The 27,648-nt window shown below is 46.9% G+C and overlaps 1 protein-coding gene across 2 annotated transcripts in view; it reads left to right on the top strand.

The window, feature by feature from the left end:
- The window catches only part of LOC138259801 (mucin-3A-like), a 397,229-nt gene that overhangs the window by 329,614 nt on the left and 39,967 nt on the right, over nucleotides 1-27,648 (top strand). For both annotated transcript variants that reach the window (XM_069207692.1, XM_069207693.1), the window contains one exon: nucleotides 15,893-16,072. In XM_069207692.1, the coding sequence (XP_069063793.1) occupies nucleotides 15,893-16,072 (180 nt within the window). The remainder of the gene's footprint in view (nucleotides 1-15,892; nucleotides 16,073-27,648) is intronic.

Here is a 27,648-nt window from a genome sequence, read left to right as displayed (position 1 = left end):
AAAATCTTTAACCGTCCGGACCGTCACAGTCATTGGCCCATGTTCCCACCCTTGCCCTGACGCACATACACTCACGGTGTGCTCATGCAGGGCTCAGTCCCCCCCGAAATGTATCTTCCATCAACACCACTCCAAACAGGTATTGCCCATGCAGCATGCTCACAGTGTACTCACCTGTTTGTCTGGAGGACCGTAGAGTAGCGTGTACTGGGGGAGGACCCCATCCGCTAACTTCTCCAACTCCTACGAAGTGAAGGCAGGGGCCCTTTCCCCAGAAACATGAGCCATCATCGCTTCCAGGCTGAGGCCACAGCAGCATTTGCAGTGTAGGTCCTCTCCTGTTGAAGGTCAGGTATCAAGTGAGTGTACAGATAGAAAATGTCGGTCACATCCGCGGCGGTGCGTACCGTCACCACCGGCGTACATCGTCATTGGCTCCTGGGACCAATAGGGCCCAATGTTAACCAATGCAGAATTGCGCTGCGGTCTTCGACTGCCTACCGCGACAGTGTAGAACGCCAGCGCAGTTACCTCATATCCACTTGTCCCACCTTGAAGGTCAGGCAGCCGCCATTTCAGGGGGCCACATGGCATTAATGATAACTGCGTCACACCTATCTAGGCCTTGCATACACACAGTAAGAGGCACATTGCCTATTAACAAATTTGTGCAAATGACAGTTTGTGATACCTTAGTGTTGGCTGACTCTCTGCTCGCTGTTCTCCTCCAAAGGGCACGTCCGCTGGGGCAGGTGATGAGATGGCGGCATCCTCCGGTGTACAGACCGCTGGTGGACCTGTCGACAAAGGAAGAGAGACAAGTAATAGTCACCTATAGACTTGATTGTGCAACAATCCTTGAACTGTGTGTCCAGATGGAGCCAGACCTGATGTCAGCTATCCGCCATCCCACAGTAATTCCCCCTCTAGTGCAGGTCCTGTCAGTACTCCATTTCCTGGCAAGTGGGTCTTTTCAGACCACAGTGGCCCTTGCATCATTGATGTCCCAGCAATGTTCTCTAACGTGATGTCCAGAGTGTTGTCTGCCCTGCTGAAACACATGCGCAGCTACATTGTTTTCCCTCAGGTGGAGGATTTGCCTTCAGTGAAAGGTGACTTCCATGCCCTGGGACATATCCCCAACATCATAGGTGCCATTGATGGGACACATGTGGCCTTGGTATCCCCCCACAGGAGTGAACAGGTGTACAGAAACCGGAAGAGCTACCATTCTATTAATGTGCAGATGTTGTGTTTGGCCGACCAGTGAATGCCAAATTTCCTGGCTCAGTGCATGACGCTTACATTCTGAGGAATAGCAGCATCTCTTATGTGATGGGGCAACTCCAGAGGCACCGTGTGTGGCTAATAGGTGAGGACAAGGACCCTGTACCCTGTGAATAGTTGTCTGGGTCTAGGGTTGTCCCTACGGGTTAGTGTGTGTCTAACAGTTGTCCCTCGACATTTGCAGGTGACTCTGGGTACCCCAACCTGTCATGGCTACTGACCCCAGTGAGGAGTCCCAGGACAATGGCAGAGGAATGATACAAAGAGGCACATGGGCGAACTAGGATGATTATAGAAAGAACCTACAGAGGAAGATGTGCCAGATCATCGTGGCCTGCTGTATGCTGCACAACCTGGCTTTGTGACGACGGGTGCCTTTTCTGCAGGAGGATGGTCCAGATGGAGGTCTTGGGGCAGCTGTGGAGCCTGTGGACAGCGAAGAAGAGGAGGCAGAAGAATAGGATATTGAAAACAGAAACAACGTTATCCAGCAATACTTCCAGTGAGACACAGGTAAGTACTTATCACTGCCTCACACATCTCATACAATTGTTTGACCTATCATCAGTCTGTCACTTTTACCCAGTGTATGGACCCTGACTTGTCACTATGCCTTTCCATTTAACAGATGTGGGTCCCACCGTGTGCCCTCTGCTATGTTACCTCATGGACTAGGGCTGTGTTACATTGGTATGTTGACAATAAAATTGACATTGCTATATTCAATAGTTATTGTAAATACACATTTGTGAAAGCACAGACTGACTCCAGATTATTTTGTGATTCAAGGGTGTTTATTTCTGTGCAAATAAGTGGAGGGGGTTGTAAAATGAACAGGGGTGATGGTGGAGGAATGTCCATGGCAGAGTCCAGTCTATTTGTTTCACAGGTGCATTGTCCAAAGGGGCATAGGAAGTGGAGCTAGGGCAGTTGATGGATGGACAGCGTGACAAAGTGGGACAGAAGGATGGCATTGAGGGGGGTCTCATTTCCTAGCGGGGGTCTTGGCATTGTTCTCTGTCTTGTTCCTGGATCTCAGGGACCGTTTGCGGGGTGGTTCTCCATCTGCAGGGGGTGGGGTGCTGGTGTCGTGGTCCTGTGGCAGTGCCTCCTGTCCACTAGTGCTGGCGGAGGTGGTGGGCTGCTCATCATCCAGGGTAGTGTCAGGGGCCACTTGTTGTGCCACAGTGTCCCTCCTGGTGTTGACAAGGTCCTACAGCACCGCTACAATGGTGACCAGGGTGGTGTTGATGGAATTGAGTTCCTCCGTTATCCCCAGATAGTGTTCCTCCTACAGCCGCTGGGTCTCCTGAAAGTTGGCCAGTACTGTTGCCATCGTCTCCTGGGAATGATGGTACGCTCCCATGATGTTGGAGAGGGCCTCGCTGAGAGTGGGTTCCCTGGGCCTGTCCTCCCCCTGTCGCACAGCAGTCCTCCCAGTTACTCTGTTTTCCTGTGCCTCTGTCCCCTGAACCGTGTGACCACTGCCCCCAGGTCCCTGATATTCTTGGGGTGGTGGGTTTGCCTGGGTTCCCTGTAGTGGTGGACACACTGCTGCTTGACGTGTCCTGGGGACAGAGGGATGGGCCCGCTGGGTAGGTGCTGTGCTGGTGTTTCCTGAGGGGGGAGGCTCTGTGGTGGCATGTGCCAGTGTCAGGGGAACCGACTGTCCCGAGGTCCCAGATGGGCCGAGCTGGTCATCTTGATCCAGTTGGACAGAGCTGCTGTCATCACTGTGGGCATCTTCTGTGGGGGAAGTGGACATGTCTGGAACCTTCTGTCTGGTGACGTTGGGTAGGGGTCCTGCAGGGGTGTAAAGGCATGATTATTGCATCTGTGTGTGCCATCGTGTGCAATGGGTGAGTGACCCTGTACTCCAGTGCTTGCATTCTTGTCTAGGACCTTGTGTGATAATTGGTTTGGGGTCTGTGTGGGTATCTGTTGTGGATATGCTTTGGTGATGGGTGTCCATGCTTTGGTGTTGCATGCAAGGCTTGGTGTTGGGATGGGTGGGTTGTGATAGTGGGACATTTGTGAGGTGTTGGAGTTATGGGGGTGAGGGTATGTGATAGCATGCAGGTAGGGTGGGGGATGTAATAGCTACTCCTGCGAGGCCCTCAGGATGCAGTACAGCCAAGACTTGCTCCTCCCATGTTGTTAGTTGTGGGGGAGGAGGTGGGGTCCGCCGCCAGTCCTCTGTACTGCAATCTGGTGTCTTGAGACCACGGAACGCACCTTTCCCCGTAGGTCGTTCCACCTCTTCCAGATGTCATCCCTAGTTCTTGGATGCTGTCCCACTGCGTTGACCCTGTTGACGATTCTGCGCCATAGCTCCATCTTCCTTGCAATGGAGGTGTGCTGCACCAGTGATACGAATAGCTGTGGCTCTACCCGGATGATTTCCTCCACCCTGAGCTCCTCCTCAGTGAACCTGGGGTGTCGTTAAGTTGCCATGATGTGGTGTGGGTGATGTGTGAGGTGGTGTTGGTTGTGATGTGTGAGGGGATGTGTTTGTGTGTGTTGTCTGAGGTGCCTGGATGGTCTGTGAGTGATGATGTTGGGTACCTCATATCCCCTTGTCCCACCTTGAAGGTCAGGCAGCCGCCATTTCAGGGGGCCACATGGCATTAATGATAACTGTGTCACACCTATCTAGGCCTTGCATACACACAGTAAGAGGCACATTGCCGATTAACAAATGTGTGCAAATGACAGTTTGTGATACCTCAGTGTTGGCTGACTCTCTGCTCGCTGTTCTCCTCCAAAGGGCACGTCCGCTGGGGCAGGTGATGAGAAGGCGGCATCCTCCGGTGTACAGACCGCTGGTGGACCTGTCGACAAAGGAAGAGAGACACGTAATAGTCACCTACAGACTTGATTGTGCAACAATCCATTAACTGTGTGTCCAGTTGGAGCCAGACCTGATGTTAGCTATCCGCCATCCCACAGTAATTCCCCCTCTAGTGCAGGTCCTGTCAGTACTCCATTTCCTGGCAAGTGGGTCTTTTCAGACCACAGTGGCCCTTGCATCAGGGATGTCCCAGCAATGTTCTCTAACGTGTTGTCCAGAGTGTTGTCTGCCCTGCTGAAACACATGTGCAGCTACATCGTTTTCCCTCAGGTGGAGGATTTGCCTACAGTGAAAGGTGACTTCTATGCCCTGGGACATATCCCCAACATCATAGGTGCCATTGATGGGACACATGTGGCCTTGGCATCCCCCCACAGGAGTGAACAGGTGTACAGAAACCGGAAGAGCTACCATTCTATGAATGTGCAGATGTTGTGTTTGGCCGAACTGTGAATACCAAATTTCCTGGCACAGTGCATGACACTTACAATCTGAGGAATAGCAGCATCACTTTTGTGATGGGGCAACTCCAGAGGCATCGTGTGTGGCTAATAGGTGAGGACAAGGACCCTGTACCCTGTGAATAGTTGTCTGGGTCTAGGGTTGTCCCTACGGGTTAGTGTGTGTCTAACAGTTGTCCCTCGACATTTGCAGGTGACTCTGGGTACCCCAACCTGTCATGGCTACTGACCCCAGTGAGGAATCCCAGGACAAGGGCAGAGGAATGCTACAAAGAGGCACATGCGCAAACTAGGATGATTATAGAAAGAACCTACTGAAGAAGGTGTGCCAGATCATCGTGGCCTGCTGTATGCTGCACAACCTGGCTTTGTGACGACGGGTGCCTTTTCTGCAGGAGGATGGTCCAGATGGAGGTCTTGTGGCAGCTGTGGAGCCTGTGGACAGCGAAGAAGAGGAGGCAGAAGAATAGGATATCGAAAACAGAAACAACGTTATCCAGCAATACTTCCAGTGAGACACAGGTAAGTAGATATAACTGCCTCACACATCTCATACAATTGTTTGACCTATCATCAGTCTGTCACTTTTACCCAGTGTATGGACCCTGACTTGTCACTTTGCCTTTCCATTTAACAGATGTGGGTCCCACTGTGTGCCCTCTGCTATGTTACCTCATGGACTAGGGCTGTGTTACATTGGTATGTTGACAATAAAATTGACATTGCTATATTCAGTAGTTATTGTAAATACACATTTGTGAAAGCACAGACTGACTCCAGATTGTTTTGTGATTCAAGGGTGTTTATTTCTGTGCAAATAAGTGGAGGGGGTTGTAAAATGAACAGGGGTGATGGTGGAGGAATGTCCATGGCAGAGTCCAGTCCATTTGTTTCACAGGTGCATTGTCCAAAGGGGCATAGGAAGTGGAGCTAGGGCAGTTGATGGATGGACAGCGTGACAAAGTGGGACAGAAGGATGGCATTGAGGGGGGTCTCATTTCCTGGCAGGGGTCTTGGCATTGTTCTCTGTCTTGTTCCTGGATCTCAGGGACCGTTTGCAGGGTGGTTCTCCATCTGCAGGGGGTGGGGTGCTGGTGTCGTGGTCCTGTGGCAGTGCCTCCTGTCCACTAGTGCTGGCGGAGGTGGTGGGCTGCTCATCATCCAGGGTAGTGTCAGGGGCCCCTTGTTATGCCACAGTGTCCCTCCTGGTGTTGACAAGGTCCTTCAGCACCTCTACAGTGGTGACCAGGGTGGTGTTGATGGACTTGAGTTCCTCCCTGATCCCCAGATAGTGTTCCTCCTGCAGCCGTTGGGTCTCCTAAAAGTTGGCCAGTACCGTTGCCATCGTCTCCTGGGAATGATGGTATGCTCCCATGATGTTGGAGAGGGCCTCGCTGAGAGTGGGTTCCCTGGGCCTGTCCTCCCCCTGTCGCACAGCAGTCCTCCCAGTTACCCTGTTTTCCTGTGCCTCTGTCCCCTGAACCGTGTGACCACTGCCACTGCCCCCAGGTCCCTGATATTCTTGGGGTGGTGGGTTTGCCTGGGTTCCCTGTAGTGGTGGACACACTGCTGCTTGATGTGTCCTGGGGACAGAGGGATGGGCCCGCTGGGTGGGTGCTGTGCTGGTGTTTCCTGAGGGGGGAAGCTCTGTGGTGGCATGTGCCAGTGTCAGGGGAACCGACTGTCCCGAGGTCCCAGATGGGCCGAGCTGGTCATCTTGATCCAGTTGGACAGAGCTGCTGTCATCACTGTGAGCATCTTCTGTGGGGGAAGTGGACATGTCTGGAACCTTCTGTCTGGTGACGTTGGGTAGGGGTCCTGCAGGGGTGTAAAGGCATGATTATTGCATCTGTGTGTGCCATTGTGTGCAATGGGTGAGTGACCCTGTACTCCAGTGCTTGCATTCTTGTCTAGGACCTTGTGTGATAATTGGTTTGGGGTCTGTGTGGGTATCTGTTGTGGACATGCTTTGGTGATGGGTGTCCATGCTTTGGTGTTGCATGCAGGGCTTGGTGTTGGGATGGGTGGGTTGTGATAGTGGGACATTTGTGAGATGTTGGAGTTATGGGGGTGAGGGTATGTGATAGCATGCAGGTAGGGTGGGGGATGTAATAGCTACTCCTGCGAGGCCCTCAGGATGCAGTACAGCCAAGACTTGCTCCTCCCATGTTGTTAGTTGTGGGGGAGGAGGTGGGGTCCGCCGCCAGTCCTCTGTACTGCAATCTGGTGTCTTGAGACCACGGAACGCACCTTCCCCCGTAGGTCGTTCCACCTCTTCCAGATGTCATCCCTAGTTCTTGGATGCTGTCCCACTGCGTTGACCCTGTTGACGATTCTGCGCCATAGCTCCATCTTCCTTGCAATGGAGGTGTGCTGCACCTGTGATACGAATAGCTGTGGCTCTACCCGGATGATTTCCTCCACCCTGAGCTCCTCCTCAGTGAACCTGGGGTGTCGTCGAGTTGCCATGATGTGGTGTGGGTGATGTGTGAAGTGGTGTTGGTTGTGATGTGTTATGGGATGTGTTTGTGTGTGTTGTCTGAGGTGCCTGGATGGTGTGTGAGTGATGGTGTTGGGTGCCTGAGGATGCTCGTGTTGTTTCTGGTGGTGTCTCTCTCTGGCCTTCTTTCTCGATTTTGGTAGTAAGGGTTTGTGGGTGATGTGTGTGTTGTATATTGGATTGGGTGTGTGGGAGTGGTGTTTGTATGTGTATCAGGTGTGTGTATTTGGAATTGTCCAATGTGGTTGTGTTTTGTAAGTGTGTGTGTATTTTGAGCGCAGCCGTGTGTACCGCCAATGGAATACTGCAGTTGAGAGACCGCTGTGTGGATTCGTGGGTCGTGATAGTGTGGGCGTATTCCTGTTGGCGTGACGGTGTCGTATTTGTTATCGCCAGTTTATCACTGACCTTTGGTGTGGCGGATTTGTGTGGGTGTCTGCATTTTGGCGGATTCCGAGCTGTGGGTCGTAATAGCTGTAGCGGAATTCCACCACCGCAGCGGTGTGTTGGCGGTCTTCTGCACGGCGGTAAGTGGGATTTACCGCCAATGTTGGAATGAGGGCCAATGTGTAAAGTATTTATGCAGGACACAAACAGTAATAAAGTGAATAAACACAAGAAATTACCAAGAAAATTTAGAAAAACAGAGAAAATTAAACAAATTATTTGACACCAAAACAACAAAAATGAAATCAATAGAACTAGCATTATGAATTTTTCTAGTTAAAAAATGCAAAATAGTGCTTTAAAGACAAACGTGCCAACCACGGACATCTGGTCACACCAGACCAGATCAAAGTTGAAATTTAAGGCCAACTGCGATGGAGCACGGTTCAGATAAAAAAAGTTAATTAGGCCTGGTCAGCGCCTACCCTCGGACTTAGAAAAGTCTTGAGCGAAAAATATCTGAGAAGATAGAAGCGCAGCAGGGCAAGGCTGCTCGAGTGTCTGATGATGGAACATCATGGTCAAATGGCAATGGAAAGAAACTGTAGTGAAGATTTTTAATTTCTGACATATTCATTGAAATAGAAGTTGAAAATCTACAGCTGAACAAACAGAAGGCTGTAGCTGACAACAATTCCTTGAGGTCGGATACCCCTTTGTTGAAGGACTTCTGAAATGGATTTGCTGCTATGGAGAAGAACATAGGGGGAGAAGCTGTGACGTCAATCTGACCGGCAATGTACCTCTGATGGATAGGCAAGCAGATTGGTCCAGGTCTCCTCCTAGTCCTTAGGGCACTTTTTTTGGCCAAATTTTGTCTAAGTCCTCAGTTTTGGAAAATGATCATTGGGCCATCTTTAGCACCACATCGAAGAGTCCAGGAGTGGATGGAGGACTCACTCAGTCTGGATCCAGATGCAAGTTCGGAATGGTTGGAGCCTGTTATGTTCCTGTGGCTCTACTAGAAAGCCAGCAAATTTGCCTTTGAAGTCATTTCTGGAAGACCTGGGTGCAAATGTAGATGCAGGACTCAACAGCAGAGCTGGCCTCTGAAGGTTCCAGGCAGGCTCCAGGCAGCAAAACAGTTATTCTAAGTACACCAGCAGTCTAGCAGTGTGCACATCAGGTCACAGCAGCCAGCAGTCCTCTGAGAGTCCTTCCACAGACCCAGTGGTCAACTAAAGTGTGGGTCTGAGGGTCTTATTTTTAGACCCTGGAACCCTGCTCCTAGAAGGTGGGAGAAGTTTCCCCAGAGGTTTTTTGAAGTTCTTGTAGTTTCTTGCCTCCCCCGTCCTAGCTGCAAGCTGTCTGCAGTGCCATTACTGGGTTATTAAGCCTACTGTGTGGACGCAGGACACAGCCTGTTCAGTTGTAAGTGGGGCTGTGCTCAGTTCTACCTCCCACCCTTTGAGGCACACCTAATTCCTCTACTGTAAGGAAGGAATTCACAAAGTTTAACTGTCAGCTGCACCCAGTCATGTGATCCAAGATAGGCTGCAGGCATAAAGGGCTATGGGCAGGAAAATCTCAATTTTCTAGAAGTGGCTTTTTCAATTTGTAATGATAAATTCGACTTTACCATTAAAGAGGATTTATTTTTGCAATTCCATAAATACCAAACATTAGATATCTACTGCTTCTCATTTAGGAATGACAGCTTATTAAATGCAATAGGAATCCCCAATGTTCTCCTATGGGATGTGTAGGCTACACTGTAGTGAAAACAAATTTGGATGTTTTTCACTACCAGGATATGTAAAACTTAAAAGTGCATGTCCAACCTTTTAATTACACAGCACCATGCCCTATGGGCTACCTCGGGCCTCCCTTAGGAGTGACTTACATATATTTAAAGGGAAGTTTAAGGCTTGGAAAGGGGGTTTAAATACCAAGTCAACATGGCTGGCAGTGAGACACAGCATTCAGGCTGCAATTGTAGGACTGGTACAGATTTTAGAGGTCTACTTCAGTGGATGGTACAGTACGTGCTGCAGGCCCTTTGGTAGCATTTACCTTACAGGCCCTGGGTATATGGTATTCCACTCTACAAGGGACTTACAAGTAAATTGGATATGCCACTTAGGTATTTACCAATGAAATCATGTTTAGGGGAGTGAGGACAAGCATGTTAGCACTGATTAGCAGTGGTAAGGTGCAGAGTCCTAAGGCAAGCAAAACAAAAATCCAGCAACAATTGGAGGCAAATAGGCTAAAGGTTTGGGGTAAGACCACCCTAACACATGCCCTGCCCAATTCACTTATGTCCATGTTCAACTGCAATATTGCCCTGGAAATATGAGTGACTCACTTCCACAGCATATTTTGTTAAGTGAATAGTGGGCAGTATAGCCTGATCCCGATCCACCCTGGTTTCCTGTTAATGTTTCCTTCTTCTTGGAAGAGGTAAGTACTAACATTATGTTAAATCAAAAGGCGTCACTATCAACCTTTATAGGGCAATGTTGAATTCTCTGCACCCCTGCTCACTAATTTGTTTAATCACTCTTGTGAGGTTGGTTTTCCCAAGTTATGAAAGACATTGATTAAAAAAAGGAAACAGCACGTTCCGCCTTGTTACCATCTTATTTCTTTGTTAGACACCTCTGTAAAATTAGTGGGATGAATTATTTTGGATTAATTGGTAGCTTTGATCTCTGACAATAACATCCTGTCTGGGATCTAGTACTGTTTTCAGTCAGGACCTAGGATGATAAAACAGTGTCTTAACCTGCATCTTCTTGTTAGCATGCATAAATTAGCAAATTGTAGCTCCATTCTCCTTGCTTTTATGGACCTCTTTAGTGCATTTGATTATCTGAATAGATGAAAGGTCTAGGAACTGCTGACCTCCGTATGGGCTGAGGAAGGGCTGGTGCACATCCTTAGGACACTGCAAATTCGATCTTTCTGCCTCAGTGAGGTTTGGGGATGATGGAGAGTGCACTGACTCCTTTGGACTAAAACATGGAGTCAGCAAGGGTTGTGTCCTGTCACCTATTCTTTCTTGTGTAATGTACATCAACTAACGAGAGAACGTCCTTCTGGAGGCTGGGAAGGATGTGCAAGTAGTGAAGAACAGACTGCCACATGTGCTTCTTTAAGCTGATGACACTGTTTTTCTAGCCAGGAGTCCCAGTGGGTTTAAGACCTTTTGTAGATGGCTTTGTGAGTTTTGTAGAGAACTTTAATGTAGAAACCAATAGGTCTAAAACTTTTGTCATGGTGTGAGGCCCAAACAACAAGAGAGCTCTCACTGTTACTGTTAGAAATGGGGTCTCTGGTTGGCAGTCAGTTTGCACTCTATCCAGCAGGGACCCTCACTCTAGTTAGGGCAAATGATATACACACTTAAGATAACCCCTGCTCACGCCCTTGGTAGCATGGCACAAGCAGTCAGGCGTATCTCAAAGGCAATGTGTAAAGTATTTGTGCCAACACAAACAGTAATACAGTGAAAACACTACAAAATGGACACCACACCAGTTTAGAAAAATAGGCAATATTTATCTAAATCAAACAAGACCAAAATGACAAAAATCCAACATACACAAGCCAAGGTATAGATTTTCAAAAAGAATAAGAGTCTTACTCCATAGAAAACAATAGAAACGTTGATTCTACACAAAGTACCTGGTTTGCGTCAGAAATTAAGCTGAAAGGGCGAGCGTGCGTCTAAAAAGTCAGCAATAAATCGATTTCTCACTCACAAGCGAGACGGAGCATCATTTTCTTCTCCGGTCAGATAGGCACTACATAATTTTTCTCTCCCGCAAGACAGCGATGCGTCAATTTCCGGAAGGACACCTAGGATCCACGCAGGCTTGCGTTGACTTTTGACTCAGAGCATTGATGCATGTGAAATCCGGCTGCACAGTGATGGAAAACTGTGCTAAATGGGGTATGTGTTTTTACCGCCAGCTGTGATGTGTCAATCTCCCAGACATGATGCAGGTGAAGCAGCGATTTTGGTCACGAAGCGGGTGGTGGTTCGTTTTTCAGCCGCATTGCAGGTGGTGCGCCAAACTTTTCCCCGCACTGTGTTCTGTGCGTGGATTTCAGTCCTTGTTCTGTCAACTTCGCCTTTCAAGGGCCCAGGGACTGATGGGGCACCACTCGGAAGGGCAGGAGTCTCAGCAGGGAGTTCAGGTGCTGGCAGAGGAAGTCTATAATGGCCCTAAGACTTCAAAACAGGAGGCAAGCTCAGTCCAAGCCCTCCGAGATTCTTCACAACCAGGAATTATACCACAAAGTCCAGTCTCTGTCCTCTTTCAGGCAGAAGCAGCAACTGCAGCCCAACCCAGCAAAGCACAGTCTCAGGCAAAGGAGCAGTTCTCCTCCTCCAGCTCTCCAGCTCTGCTCCTTGGCAGAGGTTCCTCTTGATTCCAGAAGTAATCTAAAAATCTGGGGTTTTGGGACCACTACTTATACACCTTTCTGCCTTTGAAGTGATCCTGCCTTGCCCAAGCCTGGCTCCAGACGCACACCACAGGGTTGGAGACTGCATTGTGTGAGGGCAGGCACAGCCCACGCAGGTGTAAGTGACCACTCCTCTCTCCACTCTAGCTCAGATGGCTCATCAGGTTATGCAGGCTACACCCCAGTTCCATTTGTCTCACTGTCTAGAAGGGATTCACAAACAGGCAGAGTCACAGAATGATTTAAGCAAGAAAATGCCCACTTTCTAAAAGAGGCATTTTCAAACTGACAATTTAAAAAACAACTTTATCAAAAGATGTATTTTTAAATTGTGAGTTCAGAGCCCCCAAACTCCAGATTTCCATCTGCTCCCAAACGGAAACTTCACTAAACAGTTATTTAAAGGCAGCCCCCATGGTAACCTATGAGAGAGATAGGCGTTGCAACAGTGAAAACCAAATTTGGCAGTATTCCACTGTTAGGACATGTAAAACACATCAGTACATGTCCCATCTTTAACATACACTGCACCCTTCCCATGGGGCCACGCAAATGCACTTGCATTTTAGCACTGGTCAGCAGTGGTAAAGTGCCAAGAGTACAAAAACAGAGTCCAGCACATAGTCAAAACCTGGGAAGCAGAGGCATAAAAGACAGGGGAGACCAAGCCAAGGATGCCAGGTCTAACACTTACTATTAAGGGGAAGCGTTTGGAGATAGCTAAATTCTGAACTTATTTGGGCAAAACATTTGAACAATAAAATATTTCGGCTACTTGTCTTTCGAGTAGGTGTATCTATTTTCACAGGCTGTTGGCTCCATCTCTAGTTTCTCTTCTAGGATAGAGAATAAATCTATTTGCCCTCTTATTGAGATCTACAAACTTGGGTGCATTCGAATTCTCACACATGGTGCAGGGGTATGAAGATATTGTAATGTCAAAAATCAGCAGACTGAAGAAAACAGGGTGCTAGGAGGAAATTTGGGGGCCCCACCAAGTAGTCGCAATTTTATGGTGCATGAAGAATTAGGCCTGGATTATGCAGAGTATAATATTAAAGTGGCGCCTTTGCTTTTTTGGTGCACTATTCGGAGTAATGACAAGGCCAAACTTAATAGAAATATTATTTTGGACCTCATGGCATGTGCTCTCTGTCCCACAATACCCTTGCTCAAATACACCTACTTAGATTTTTAGAAACTGGAAAGACCGGTCTTTTTCAAACCCAAGATCTATTAGAAAAGAGGATAAAGTTTGGGTCAAGAATATTTTTTTGATGAACAAGGCATGAGACAGGAAACTGACACAGTCTGTAAAGCACTCTTTTAAGGGATATGCATTGATCCAACTTAGCCGTCGGTTCTTGGCGTATTTGGAATGGGAAGTCACCCCAGGGAAATAATTTTACTCGCCAGGTTTCATTTGGAGTCAATTAGGTGGAACGTTTACTTCGTCCCTGGCCAATATGATGTGGCTAGTGTATGTTGTTGTCCTTGTGACAAAACTTTCCACCAAACCTCAAATCAAAAAGTGTAGAGCAGTACTGATTTACTTGGAGTGTTTATGGACGGCGGAAGTATGTATTAGGGTTGGTTATTTTTTTCAATTTGCTATTAGTCTTCGTAATTTGTTGATGTTTTAATGCATGGGATTGTTTTTTTTATCTGACATTATTAATTGGATATTACTGTGATATATCAATGTGATGGTATTAGTGCATCTGTTTTGGTTTTGGGGGCCTGATAACTGTTTTTAGACTTGATTTTGAATATGTTTTAGTTGTAATCGCTATGAATTTTAATTTGGGTCGTATACAGCATCTGAAATGTCCTTTAATATATGTGCTTTTATGGTCTAAAGTGACTGAAATAAAGTTTGAAATTGAACTGAGTAGCTCACAAGGGCTAGATTTTTCTTTTTTCGTTCAATTCTTGTAGACCTCAATTTAAAATGGTATTTAAGTGACCACGAGTCCCAGTTCGCTAAGAAGAAATCTAGCCTAGATGAGCTATTTACGCATCAACCTGGAAAACCTGAGAGCTCTAAAACAGCTATTTTTTACTGACAACATAAAACACTGTCACAATATCTGTTCGTTTCCATAACAGCCACATCAGAACGTTAAGCACACTTCTGTTTTCTTTCTCAACAGCCCTGTTTTATTTGCTTTCCTGCGTTTATCTATCACTATTATTACATCTTGCCCTGTACCCTTTTGCAGCCCCCTTGCTCTTAATTCTTTCCTTCCATTCCCCACTGAACCCGCTGGAGAAGCCATTTTAGATTTTCAGAGCTAACTCTACCTTAAACCGGATATTGGCTCTACACTTCTTCCAACAATTACCATTTTACGCTCACCGAAGTTAGCTAAAGTCTTTCCATAATTCTGCAGAGTGTGATAATATGTTGTCCTATTTGGAAAATTATCTCATCAAAAAGTTTTTAGTACAGAGACCTGTAATGTAACGTTTTCGTTTGGTTTTAAACATGGAACATTTTCAAATAATTGTTTCTTCAACTAAGTGTTTTACTCATGGATGGTATGTGTTTTATAACTCAACCTTTCTAAACCTACTTGGGTATAGCTGATTCTTTTATAGTGGCTTTTACTCTTATATTTTATTTATTTGTGTCTGCATTCTGCATCCATCTTGCTGAACACTCTGAGCTCTTTTTGCATCTCCTCTTTGGGGCATGAGGTTTGTCAGGCAATAGGCCTCTTTGGTTGTAATAATGTTTCGATTTAGTTAATTTGACTAGCAGGCCTAATATCAACGATGTGTAGGCTTAAAGCACAAAACAGAAAACAACGTCCATGATGATATGGAGTGTGTGATCGCCCTATCAGACCTTACACTCGGGTGGCCATGGAGCAAGTAGCAAAAGGATTTCAATGACTTCATACTTGAAAACTCTTCCCTGTTCTCCTGTGATTTTATTCCACATGAGCTCAGGTGATTGCATACTTTGACAAAGATGAAATTAACAAGTTACTAATGAGCTGCAGGTTGTAATTATTTGGGTGGAAGGGCTGAATTTAATCTGGTGATGCCCATTGGCGCTCGTTGCTGGATATCCGTACTTATTTTTCCTCAACAAAACTCAATCCAGAGCAAAAGAGAGAAAACACCCAAACTGTAAAGAAGGAGAATAAAAATCCTGGAAAAAGAGTGACAAATGGAGGAAACGAGGACGAAAAAGAAACTGCAAGAGTAAAATATAGAGAAAGGGAGTGACTGGTGGTGGATTAAAGAGGCATGAGATAGAATCAAGACAACGCAGCCTTGGTATTCGGCACTTCTACCCTTTTATAGCACTGGCTGCACGTGTCCGAGCAAATGATTGGGCCCTCGTGCTATTCTTTTATGAATTAAACACTGTTGAGTGGTGTGTAAACATTTGACATTTAGGAATATGTGTTTCCCAGAAGATCGTAGACATTGTGGATGCTTTCGGTGGCTCCTGGGTACAAATGAGTGTAACTAGGCCTTCATTTTTTCTGCACATTACATGTAGCTTGTTTTCTGTTTGATGAAGGATCCCATAATTTTATGATCCACATTTTCTGGCAGTGTGATGCACCCATGTGCATATGTATATGTATGGTTAGGCGTCACAACCGTCCCACATAGAGAATGGTATTGTGGCTCTACCTGATGGTTTAATAATTTGGAGGATTCCTTTTAGTCCCCTGTTCAGCATTCCCTAGGCTGATTCTACTAATTCCATTTCAGTTTTTTTCACCTTGAAAAGGGGTGAGCTTTTTCGAAGTGCTCCCATATGCAATTTATGATGCCTTTTTGCTACCTTATAGAACCAAAGTAAACCTTTAAATTATGGTGCATTAACGCAGTGTAATCCGACAGTATGTCAATTTTGCTATTCCAGCTTTATTCCTCTAAATTCTCGTCCTTATGTTTTCTTTCCAGATGCCCCGACACAGACATATACTTATTTAGTGGAAAATATTGTGAGAACAGGCTCCACAGACCCAGCCTTATTGGGGGGCTCACAGTCGCTGTGTTTGTGATCATACTCATCATTGTGGCTGTGCTAATGTTCTTCTGCAGACGCAGATATAGATCGAGACACGGGAGCTACTATCCAAGGTAAAGTATCATGTTTCATCAAACCGATGTAGTCTATCAAAAGAGGTTCTAATTTCAGTTGTTCTTTTGGCCCGGTCTGCTCAGATTTATAGTTGAGGATCTAAATCTGTAAGGAGCAAATCTTTTGCACACTCTGAAAGAGCAACAGTTGAATAGCATGCAACATGGGAGAAATTTGGCAACTGGTTGGGGAACAGGCACTTCTTCAACGCTTGATGTGACATAAATCTGTACTCACAGAAATTCTGTTTTTATTCCCCTTCTCCTGAATTACAAATCCAATTTGGAAATGACTTGATACTTACTGGTAATCTTCGTTGCTCCAAGCCATAGTCTTCCTCATCACAGTCCTCACCAGTGAGGACTGTTTGTTCAGACTACAGAAGTCACCTACATGTGTGCTGAACCCCTAGTACATCTTGAAATGCCAAGTTAAAACGAGATATCACATTTTTTTCCCTTTACTTCTGAAAGGGGAGGAAGGTAGGGATGTAGGACTGTGACAAGGTAAATTATGACTCAGAGTAATGAAGATTACCAGGAAGTAACCATATCTTTACCTTCCCCCCTCGTCATCTTTGTAACCGTCTTTGCCTATGAGCATGTACCAAAACTACTGAGTAAAAAAATCACAACACATAGAAAGATGCTAAATGCTTCTATTCATTTGAGAAAAAGAGGTGAAACAAAAAGGTTAATAGCAGAAAGATCCACAGCACCAAAGTCTAACGAAAACATTTCTCTCATCCTCAACTTGTAATGAGAAATAAAATGATGTGGGGAACGACACAAGGCTGCAGCACAAACGTCCTTCAATGATGCAAAACCTACTTCTTCATAGGTGATTCTAACCAAACACAGCAGAAAAAAACAGGATGTAGTAGGTGCTCAGTCCACTTTTATGCTTCATGTGACAGGAACTTCCAATAGGGCCATATTGGGTGGGGAAAATTGTTTGTGTCTTCTAATTTGGGTGATTTCTGTAGTCTGAACACAGAGTGCTCACTGGTCAGGACTATGATGAGGAAGACGGAAGAGGATGATGTATTAAAATAATTGCTATAACGACACAGGCTTTAGCTCACTGCATTGCAGAAGCTCTTCTTCTGGAGCACTCGGAGAGACAATATCACAGTTGTATGGAGAATGAGGGCACAATTCAAGACATTAAATAAATGTGAAGTGTTCAAGATTATCTTAAAAGGAGTATGCATTACAACACCCTACAGGATCAAAACAGTCTTAGAGAGGTACTTGCACAAGGGTGCACCAGAGTCCCAGCAAAGAAGATGGCCGCCTGTTCATTGAGCTCTGACAGCCTGGAGCATTCCTACCCTCTTCCCATCTTACTTTTTTTGGTGGGATCCAGGTAGCTGAGGGAGCTTGCCCTGTCCGTCAGGTGTCACAGGGGCCCCTCTAAGTGGACTGCAGCAGCTCCTTTCCTGAGCACCTGCAATCTGGGGCCATCTTGTGTTGTGGTCTGCTGCTGCTGTGCACTGCTGCAGACGTTCCTGCACTCTCCCAGCACTCCTGGGGCCTACTTCACTTGCAGCACCATCTGGGCCACTGCAGCTGCTTTCCTAAAGCTGCATCCAGTCTTTGATCTGCTGGCTTTTGCCGGACCAAGGTCCAGGGCCTGTTAGGGCCATTCACCGCAGTCATGCAGCCAGTCTCCTTGTGCCCAGAGGGGCTGTCTAATGGTTTCCAGGTACTCAGGCTGTGTCCTGGCAGCAATTGCCACTCCACGCATGAGCTGCAGCTCTGCTGGGTTGGGGCGCATCCAGTCCTCCTGCATTTGAGTGGTTCCGGCTGCCTGACCTCACCCTGCATATTGTGGTAGGGCTCCTCCTTATAAGCCCCCAGTGGATGATGAAGAACCTCACCTCCAGAGGGTTGTTGGGGTCTTTCTGACTCTTTGTGACTGGCAAAGCCTCTTCACAGTAGTCCTCAGCTATACCACAAGTGCAGTGTCCCCTTGTGGACTTTTTTATTTGGTCATGTCATGAACAACATTCGATCTGTCTTCTGGACATAGATGCAACAGATAGTCACTGTATTCTGACTTGTCTCACCATATTTGAGTTTCTTCATGCCCCTATTTGTAGGAGGCTGGCCTGGCTTGTAGTGGGTACCAAGGGGTACTTACACTCTGTACCAGGTCCAGTTATCCCTTATTAGTGTAGAAGAGGTGTTTCTAGCAGCTTAGGCTGATAGAAGGTAGCTATAGCAGAGCAGCTTAGGCTGAACTAGGAGACATGCAAAGCTCCTACTATACCACTGGTGTCATATGCACAATATCATAAGAAAACACAATACACAGATATACTAAAAATAAAGGTACTTTATTTTTATGACAATATGCCAAAAGTATCTCAGTGAGTACCCTCAGTATGAGCATGCCAAATATACACAAGATATATGTACACAATACCAAAAATATGCAGTAATAGCAAAAGGAAGTAATGCAAGCAATGTAAAGTTACAGTAGATTGCAATAGGAGCACATAGGTATAGGGGCAACACAAACCATATACTCCAAAAGTGGAATGCGAACCACGAATGGACCCCAAACCTATGTGAGCTTGTAGAGGGTCGCTGGGGCTGTAAGAAAACAGTGAGGGTTAGAAACATAGCCCACCCCAAGACCCTGAAAAGTAGGTGTAAAGTGCACCTATATTCCCCAGAGAGCACAGAAGTTGTGATAGGGGAATTCTGCAAGGAAGAACAACACCAGCAATGCAACCAAAGTGGATTTACAGACGAGAGTACCTGTGGAACAAGGGGACCAAGTCCAAGAGTTGTGACAAAGTCGAGATTGGGCAGATGCCCAGGAAATGCCAGCTGAGGGTGCAAAGAAGCTGCCACCGGATGGTAGAAGCTGTGGATTCTGCAAGAACGAAGAGGGCTAGAAACTTCCCCTTTGGAGGATGGATGTCCCACGTCGTAAAGTAGCACGAAGAAAGACCGCAAACAAGCCTTGCTAGCTGCAAGGGTCGCGATTAGGGTTTTTGGATGCTGCTGTGGCCCAGGAGGGACCAGGATGTCGCCACTTGGATGAGGAGACAGAGGGGGCACCCAGCAAGTCAGGGAGCTCTCACAGAAGCAGGCAGCACCCGCAGAAGTGCCAGAACAGGCACTACAAAGAGGAGTGAACCGGAGCTCACCCGAAGACACAAAAGGGAGCCCCACGACGCCGGAGGACAACTCAGGAGGTTGTGCACTGCAGGTTAGAGTGTCAGGGACCCAGGCTTGGCTGTGCATGAAGGAAATCCTGGAAGAGTGCACAGGAGCCGGAGTAGCTGCAAATCACGCGGTACCCAGCAATGCAGTCTACCATGGGGAGGCAAGGACTTACCTCCACTAAACTTGGACTGAAGAGACACTGGACTGTGGGAGTCACTTGGACAGAGTTGCTGAGTTCCAGGGACCATGCTCGTCGTGCTGAGAGGGGACCCAGAGGACCGGTGATACAGTCTTTTGTTGCCTGCGGTTGCAGGGGGAAGATTCCGTCGACCCACGGGAGATTTCTTCAGAGCTCCTAGTGCAAAGAGGAGGCAGGCAAACCCCAAAGCATGCACCACTAGGAAACAGTCGAGAAGGTGGCAGGATCAGCGATACAAGGTTGCAGTAGTCGTCTTTGCTACTTTGTTGCGGTTTTGCAGGCGTCCTGAGCAGTCAGCGGTCGATCCTTTGGCAGAAGGTGAAGAGAGAGATGCAGAGGAACTCTGATGAGCTCTTGCATTCGTTATCTAAAGAATTCCCCAAAGCAGAGACCCTAAATAACCAGAAAAGGAGGTTTGGCTACCTAGGAAGGAGGATAGGCTAGCAACACAGGTAAGAGCCTATCAGGAGGAGTCTCTGACATCACCTGCTGGCACTGGCCACTAGAGCAGTCCAGTGTGCCAGCAGCACCTCTGTTTCCAAGATGGCAGAGGTCTGGAGCACACTGGAGGAGCTCTGGGCACCTCCCCTGGGAGGTGCAGGTCAGGGGAGTGGTCACTCCCCTTTCCTTTGTCCAGTTTCGCACCAGAGCAGGGCTGGGGGATCACTGAACCAGTGTAGACTGGCTTATGCAGAGATGGGCACCATCTGTGCCCATCAAAGCATTTCCAGAGGCTGGGGGAGGCTACTCCTCCCCAGCCCTGACACCTTTTTCCAAAGGGAGAGGGTGTAACACCCTCTCTCTGAGGAAGTCCTTTATTCTGCCTTCCTGTGCCAGGCCTGGCTGGACCCCAGGAGGGCAGAAACCTGTCTGAGGGGTTGGCAGCAGAAGCAGCTGCAGTGAAACCCCGGGAAAGGTAGTTTGGCAGTACCCGGGTCTGTGCTAGAGACTCGGGGTCATGGAATTGTCTGGCATTGGGATGACAATTCCATGATCTTAGACATGTTACATGGCCATGTTCGGAGTTATCATTGTGACGCTGTACATAGGTAGTGACCTATGTCCAGTGCACACGTGTAATGGTGTCCCCGCACTCACAAAGTCCGGGGAATTTGCCCTGAACGATGTGGGGGCACCTTGGCTAGTACCAGGGTGCCCACACACTAAGTAACTTAGCACCCAACCTTTACCAGGTAAAGGTTAGACATATAGGTGACTTATAAGTTACTTAAGTGCAGTGGTAAATGGCTGTGAAATAACGTGGATGTTATTTCACTCAGGCTGCAGTGGCAGGCCTGTGTAAGAATTGTCAGAGCTCCCTATGGGAGTGGCAAAAGAAATGCTGCAGCCCATAGGGATCTCCTGGAACCCCAATACCCTGGGTACCTCAGTACCATATACTAGGGAATTATAAGGGTGTTCCAGTATGCCAATGTGAATTGGTGAAATTGGTCACTAGCCTGTTAGTGACAATTTGTAAAGAGAGAGCATAACCACTGAGGTTCTGGTTAGCAGAGCCTCAGTGAGACAGTTAGGCATCACACAGGGAACACATACATATAGGCCACAAACTTATGAGCACTGGGGTCCTGGCTAGCAGGGTCCCAGTGACACATAACAAACATAATGAAAACATAGGGTTTACCTATGAGCACTGGGCCCTGGCTAGCAGGATCCCAGTGAGACAGTGAAAACACCCTGACATACACTCACAAACAGGCCAAAAGTGGGGGTAACAAGGCTAGAAAGAGGCTACTTTCTCACACTATTGCAGTGCCAGGTGGTTCCCAATTGTGTTTTTATACTAACCCACAGTAACAGTCCTGATTTTCGTGTGGTCTCAGGTTTTCCAGGCTGGGTGGTCCTCATAAAGGGCAAAGCTGAACAAAAACAATCCTAACTTTAATTTGACAAGCGCCCCCTGAGGATGCACAATGTTCCTCCACTGGTGGACTACCACACTTCAGCTAATGCCAATGTGGCAGCCATGTTTAGGGGACTCAGGGACGACTTGAGCTCCACATAAAGCAAAATGGACTTTTTAACTGCACACCTGGACAAGATGCAGCATGCGCTGATTATCAGGGCTCCAGGTCAAGGCACAGATGTCTGAACTAGAGAGCTCTCAATGGGAATTAGATTGTGGTCCAATGGAATCTGTGCAAGATATCAAACTTATCAAAGCTAAAAAGTCATGGGCAGATCACAAAGTAACCAATTAAGGATTTTGGGTGTGCCTGAATCTGCCAATTAGCCCTACATGGAGAGCTTTTTGGAACCCCCCCGAGCACGCTGTTTGGCCAAAGCCATTTTTCAGAGGTCTTCCTTGTTTAATGGGCTCACTGTGCTCTCACTCCTAAACCTACACCTCATAGAAAGCCATAACCCATTATAGCCCGTTTTCTAAACTATAGAGAATGAGACCTGATTTTCCAGCTGAAGAGGGGCAATCCTGACCTCCAATATGAGGGATCTAAGATTTCTTTCTATTGGCTGTGCAGGGGGCCCGTCACCCTTCCAGGAAGTATACAAGGTCCTCAGGTTGTATGGTGTTAAGTACTCCCGGCTTTTTCCAGCTAGACTTCATCTCCAACATAGGGGAAAAACTAATTGCTTCCTGTAGCCGGTGCCCACCTTCAAATTCATTGAGCATCATATTACAGCTGGTAGAGCTAAATCCTCTGATTCCTCCATCCCTACAACATTCCACAATGGGGAGCAGCGTGGTACCTCTACTTTCACTGACAACGACTGCCTATTTCTTTTTAGCTGTCTTATGTGTTGTTTTTCATGTTTATAGTTTGCTGGCCAAGGGCCTCATTTGGTATTGCTGATCTTCCCTTGTTGTTGTGTTGTTTCTGGCTCCTCCTTGCATGCGTTCAGCATCCATTGCCGCTTATGGCTGATTAACAGCCAACACAGCATGTTGCCCTGATTGGGTTCATTGGCTGTGATGTCATGCACAAGAAGCAGATCACCTAGTGCAAGAATCATTCAATATTATGCTAATGTCGATCTTACCAGTTCTCTTGGGGCACTGCTGTGCTCTTCGGGTGCACCCTCTGCATGCAGTGGAGGATTGAGAAACCCACATTGTATTCAAATATAAGATTCCAAATAGTTTTTTATGATGATTTGCAATATAGAACAAACACGTTGGGTTGAGATGGTGAGCCCAAAGCTACTTATTGATGTGCATTCAAACAGAAATCATATAAGTTTGAGCAATGAATCAAGGTCCAAGCTGAAAGTCATCCAGGTTTGAGCCAAGGACCAAAAGCCGACATGTGTTTCGCCCCCTATGGTAGGTTTACCTTGGGCTTTTTCAAGGCTGTAAGGTAAGTGTAATGGTAAGGTAGGTGTTGAGGAGACTGTTGTGAGGAAAGCAGGTTTAGTACATATGGTGCTTTTGTATAATTGAGATAGAGAAAGTACCATGGAATACCCTGTAAATTCAGTGCTGTTGTTGAAGGGGAAAGATATTCTGAAAGGCACCACAAGTGTAAGTGTGTGTAGAGAAAGATATCCAAGGAAAGTGCTTGTGACCGAGATACCATCTAGTGTTATCAGTAGGTCATGCATGGTAAGGTGCACAGTCAGTTAGTGAATCCCTTTGCTAAGTATAGCTAAGTCATGCACCAGTAGACGTGCAATCATTTAGTAGGAGAGGTGCTGACAAAGTATAGTTAGCGACAATATTTATTAAAGGTGTAATATCGCAGGCTAGTATGTGTAGGAAAGTACCATCTTGTCTGGCATATTACCCCCATTTTTACATGTATGTAAGTTTGTTTTTGCCTGCCTCACTGGGATCCTGCTAGCCAGGACCCCAGTGCTCATAGTTTGTGACCTGAATGTGTGTACCTGTGTAGTGACTAACTGTGTCACTGAGGCTCTGCTAATCAGAACCTCAGTGCTTATGCTCTCTGTGCCTTTAAAATTGTCATTATAGGCTAGTGACCATTTTTTACCAATTCTAATTGGCACACTGGAACACCCTTATAATTCCCTAGTATATGTTACCTAGGTATCCAGGGCATTGGGGTTCCAGGAGATCCCTATGGGCTGCAGCATTTCTTTTTCCACCCATAGGGAGCTCAGACAAATCTTACACACGACTGCCACTGCAGCCTGAGTGAAATAACGCACACGTTATTTCACAGCCATTTTACACTGCACTTAAGTAACTTATAAGTCACCTACATGTCTAACCCTAACTTGCTGAAGGTTAGGTGCAAAGTTACGAAGTGTGAGGGCACCCTTGCACTAGCAAAGATGTCCCCACATAGTTCAGGACAATTTTCCCCGACTTTGTGAGCGCAGGGACACCATTACACGCGTGCACTACATATAGGTCAATACTTATATGTAGCTTCACAATGGTAACTCCGAATATGGCCATGTAACATGTCTAAGATCATGGAATTGTCCCCCATGCCAAATCTGGTATTGGGGTGCCAATCCCATGCATCCCTGGGGTACCACTATGGACCCCGAGTACCGCCAAACCAGCTCTCTGGTTTTTTTTTCTGCAGCTGCCGCTGTTGCCACCCCACAGACAGGGTTCTGCCCTCCTGGGGTCTGGGCACCCCAGTCCCAGGAAGGCAGAAAAAAGGATTTCCTCTGAGAGAGCGTGTTGCACCCTGTCCCTTTCGAAATAGGTGTTAAAGGCTGGGGAAGGGTAGCCTCTCCCAGCCTCTGGAAATGCTTTGAAGGGCACAGATGGTGCCCTCCTTTCATAAGCCAGTCTACACTGGTTCAGGGAACCCCCAGTCCCTGCTCTGGCGCGAAACTGGACAAAGGAAAGGGGAGTGACCACTCCCCTGACCATCATCACCCCAGGGGTGGTGCCCCGAGCTCCTCCAGTGTGTCCCAGATCTTTGCCATCTTGAATCCAGAGGTGTGAGGGCACTCTGGAGGCCTCTTAGTGGCCAGTGCCAGCAGGTGACGTCAGAAACACCTCCTGATAGGTGCTTACCTGATTAGGTGGCCAATCCTCGTCTGAGGGCTATTTAGGGTCTCTCCAGTGGGCTTTTCCTCAGATAACGACTTGCCAGAATTCACAAAAGTTCCTCTGCACCTCTCTTTGACATCTGCCAAGGATCAACCGCTGACTGCTCTAGGATGCCTGCAAAACTGCAACAAAGTAGCAAGAAGACTACCAGCGACATTGTAGCGCCTAATCCTGCCGGCTTTCTCAACTGTTTCCTTGTTGTGCATGCTTTGGGGGCTGCCTGCCTTCATCTTGCACTGGAAGCCACAAAGAAATCTCCCGTGGGTTGATGGAATCTTCCCCGTGCTCCAGCAGGCACCAAACTTCAGCATCACCGGTACTCTGGGACCTCTCTCATCCTGACGAGCGTGGCCCCTGGAACACAGGTGGTGGACCCAAGTGGCCCAGACTGTCCAGAGGTCCAACTGTCCAAATTTGGAGGAAGTAAGTCCTTGCCTCCCCTCTCCAGACAGTAATCCTCTGCACTGCATGAACTGCAGCTGCTAGGGCTTCTGTGCACATTTCCAAGGAATCCTTCCTGCACAACCAAGCCGAGGTCCCCAGCACTCCGTCCTGCATTGCTCAACTCCCTGAGTTGACCTCCAGTTTCGTGGGAACCTCTTTTGCAGTGTTGAGACGACTGCCATGTTCAGTCTTCTTGAACCCATGTTCAAGGACTTCTGCGGGTGCTACCTTCTTGTGCATGGGCTCTCTACGTTGCTGAGGGCTTCCTCTGTCTCCTCTCCCAAGTAGCAATATCCAGGTCCTTCCTGGGCCCAGGCAGCACCCTTTTTCTTTGACTGTGACTCTTGCAACTAGCAAGGCTTGTTTGCAGTCTTGTGCCAAAGAAACAACTCTGCGTCCTCCAGCACTCTGTGGGACATCTTCTGCATGAAGGAGAAGTTCCTAGCATCTTTCGTTGTTGCAGAATCTTCAGCTTCTTCCATCTGGAGGCAGCCATTTTGCACCTTCATCCGGGGTTTAGTGGGCTCCTGCCCCCCCTGGACACTTTCACGACTCTTGGACTTGGTCCCCTTTCTTTGCAGGTCCTCAGGTCCAGGAATCCATCTTCAGTGCTTTGCAGTCAGTTGTGGTCTTTGCAAAATCCTCTATCACAAGTTTAGTGTGTTTCTGGGGAAATAGTAGTACTTTACTCCTACTTTCCAGGGTCTTGGGGTGGGGTATCTTGGACACCATTAGGGTTTTCTTACACTCCCAGCGACCCTCTACACACTACACTAGCCTAGGGGTCAATTCGTGGTTCACATTCCACTTCTTAGTATATGGTTTGTGTTGCCCCTAAACCTATTGCATCCTATTGTATTCTACAGTGATTGCACTACTTTCTGACTGTTTTACTTACCTGATTTATCCTCTGAGATATTTTTGGCACATTGTCACTAAAATAAAGTATCTTTATTTTTAGTAACTCTGAGTATTGTCTTTCTTATGATATAGTACCTATATGATATAAGTGGTATAGTAGGAGCTTTGCATGTCTCCTAGTTCAGCCTAAGCTGCTCTGCTATAGCTACCTCTATCAGCCTAAGCTCCTAGAACACTACTAATCTACTAATAAGGGATAACTGGACCTGGCACAAGGTGTAAGTACCATCAGGTACCCACTACAAGCCAGGCCAGCCTCCTACAGTATGTTATTATATAGCACCAACAGGTGTCAGAGATAGAAAGCAAACCATACCTAGCAAGAGTCATCAGAGTAGATCCATTTTTTGCAGTGCGTAATAACTGGTCAATGTTTTCAGGCTGTGAAGAGGTTATTGTGTAGAATATAATATTAATACTGGTTCTCTTGGACAAATTATTATTACAGAGAGTTACATCATACAAAATACAAAGTCATATAGTATTCTATTCAAGTATTTCAGATCAGATAGTAGAACGTGAATGTCAGGTGGAGCTACTGCGCATATTATTCACATTCACATTTGGAAATACATCAAGGGATATTTATATACTGGCGCTTGCCCCAATACAGAATACTCTTTAGTGATAAGTCCTTCTTCAACGAGTCCCTATAAGAATATAGAATATCAGTGGATGCAGTTGATGTACTATAATGGATCTGGACGTGTTGTGCTACAAATTAAGGTAATGCCTGTTTTATAGCTATGCATGGTTCACGCGTCAGTGTTTGGGGTCGTCAGGGATTGGGGGGTTTTCGTGTTTTTCTTTGTTTTTGGGGTTTATTAAATGTTTATGCAGTCACTCACGCACTTATAACCACATTCTCCATAATTCACATGGTACATCTGCTGGTTTCTGATGCAGTTTAGGAAACTCACAGCTGGCCTCTGCTCACTTTGCCCCACAGTACATAACTTCCTTATGTGGAATGTGTGGAGTATAAATAGCCCATGAAAGACCAGGGAGATGTTGGCAGACTTGGATCAACATAAAATGTATATTGCATTGATTCAGAAGACGCACTGCTCCCCTCTTGGCGCATCTGCTTTTTCCTCCTCCTGGGGCTCACATTGTTACTTTCTACTCCACTTACTGTAGAGGGATGGTCACCTTGATTAGTAGGTCGGTCAATTTTTCCCTAACAGATCATATCACTGACTGTGGTTGCTATCACAGGCACATTGGATGGGAATAATTTATTATTAGTTATTATTTAATGTCTATGGCCCAAACATTGCTGACCCCATGTTTTTGAATGAGGACCTACAATTAAGCTCCAGATACCAGGAATGGCATACTGTTTGGGGTGGGGGGGTGACTTAAACCTCACCCTCTCTTCAGTGCTTGATAGCTCATCTGAAGCCACCCACCCACTTTTGTGCACCAGCTCACACTCCCTCAAATCTTGCAGCTTCACAACCTGGTTGGATGCATGAAAAGCACTTCATCCCCATGCTGCTGAAATAATTTCCACTGTTCTGTACACAATACCCTATCTTGCCTCTACATGCGATTACTCTCATCTGCACTTATGCCTCACGTGAGTAGCATGGAAATTCTTCCTTGCACCATAACAGATCAATCACCTGTGAAATTTACCCTGTCTACCCACCTCTACACTGTAGTTTTATAAATGGCAGCCTCGTGGAACTGTGTTATGGGATGCAGTCTTCCATGGCGAGGCTGGTGCTGCCACTGTCGAATACTTTCAATTGAAAGATATAATGGCACAGCCCGTTAGCCCTTAAAAGCTTATAAATTTGGGCATTTGCA

This window comes from Pleurodeles waltl, chromosome 9, assembly GCF_031143425.1.
Source record: "Pleurodeles waltl isolate 20211129_DDA chromosome 9, aPleWal1.hap1.20221129, whole genome shotgun sequence".
NCBI lineage: Eukaryota > Metazoa > Chordata > Amphibia > Caudata > Salamandridae > Pleurodeles > Pleurodeles waltl.
This window is presented reverse-complemented; position numbering and strand designations above follow the sequence as displayed.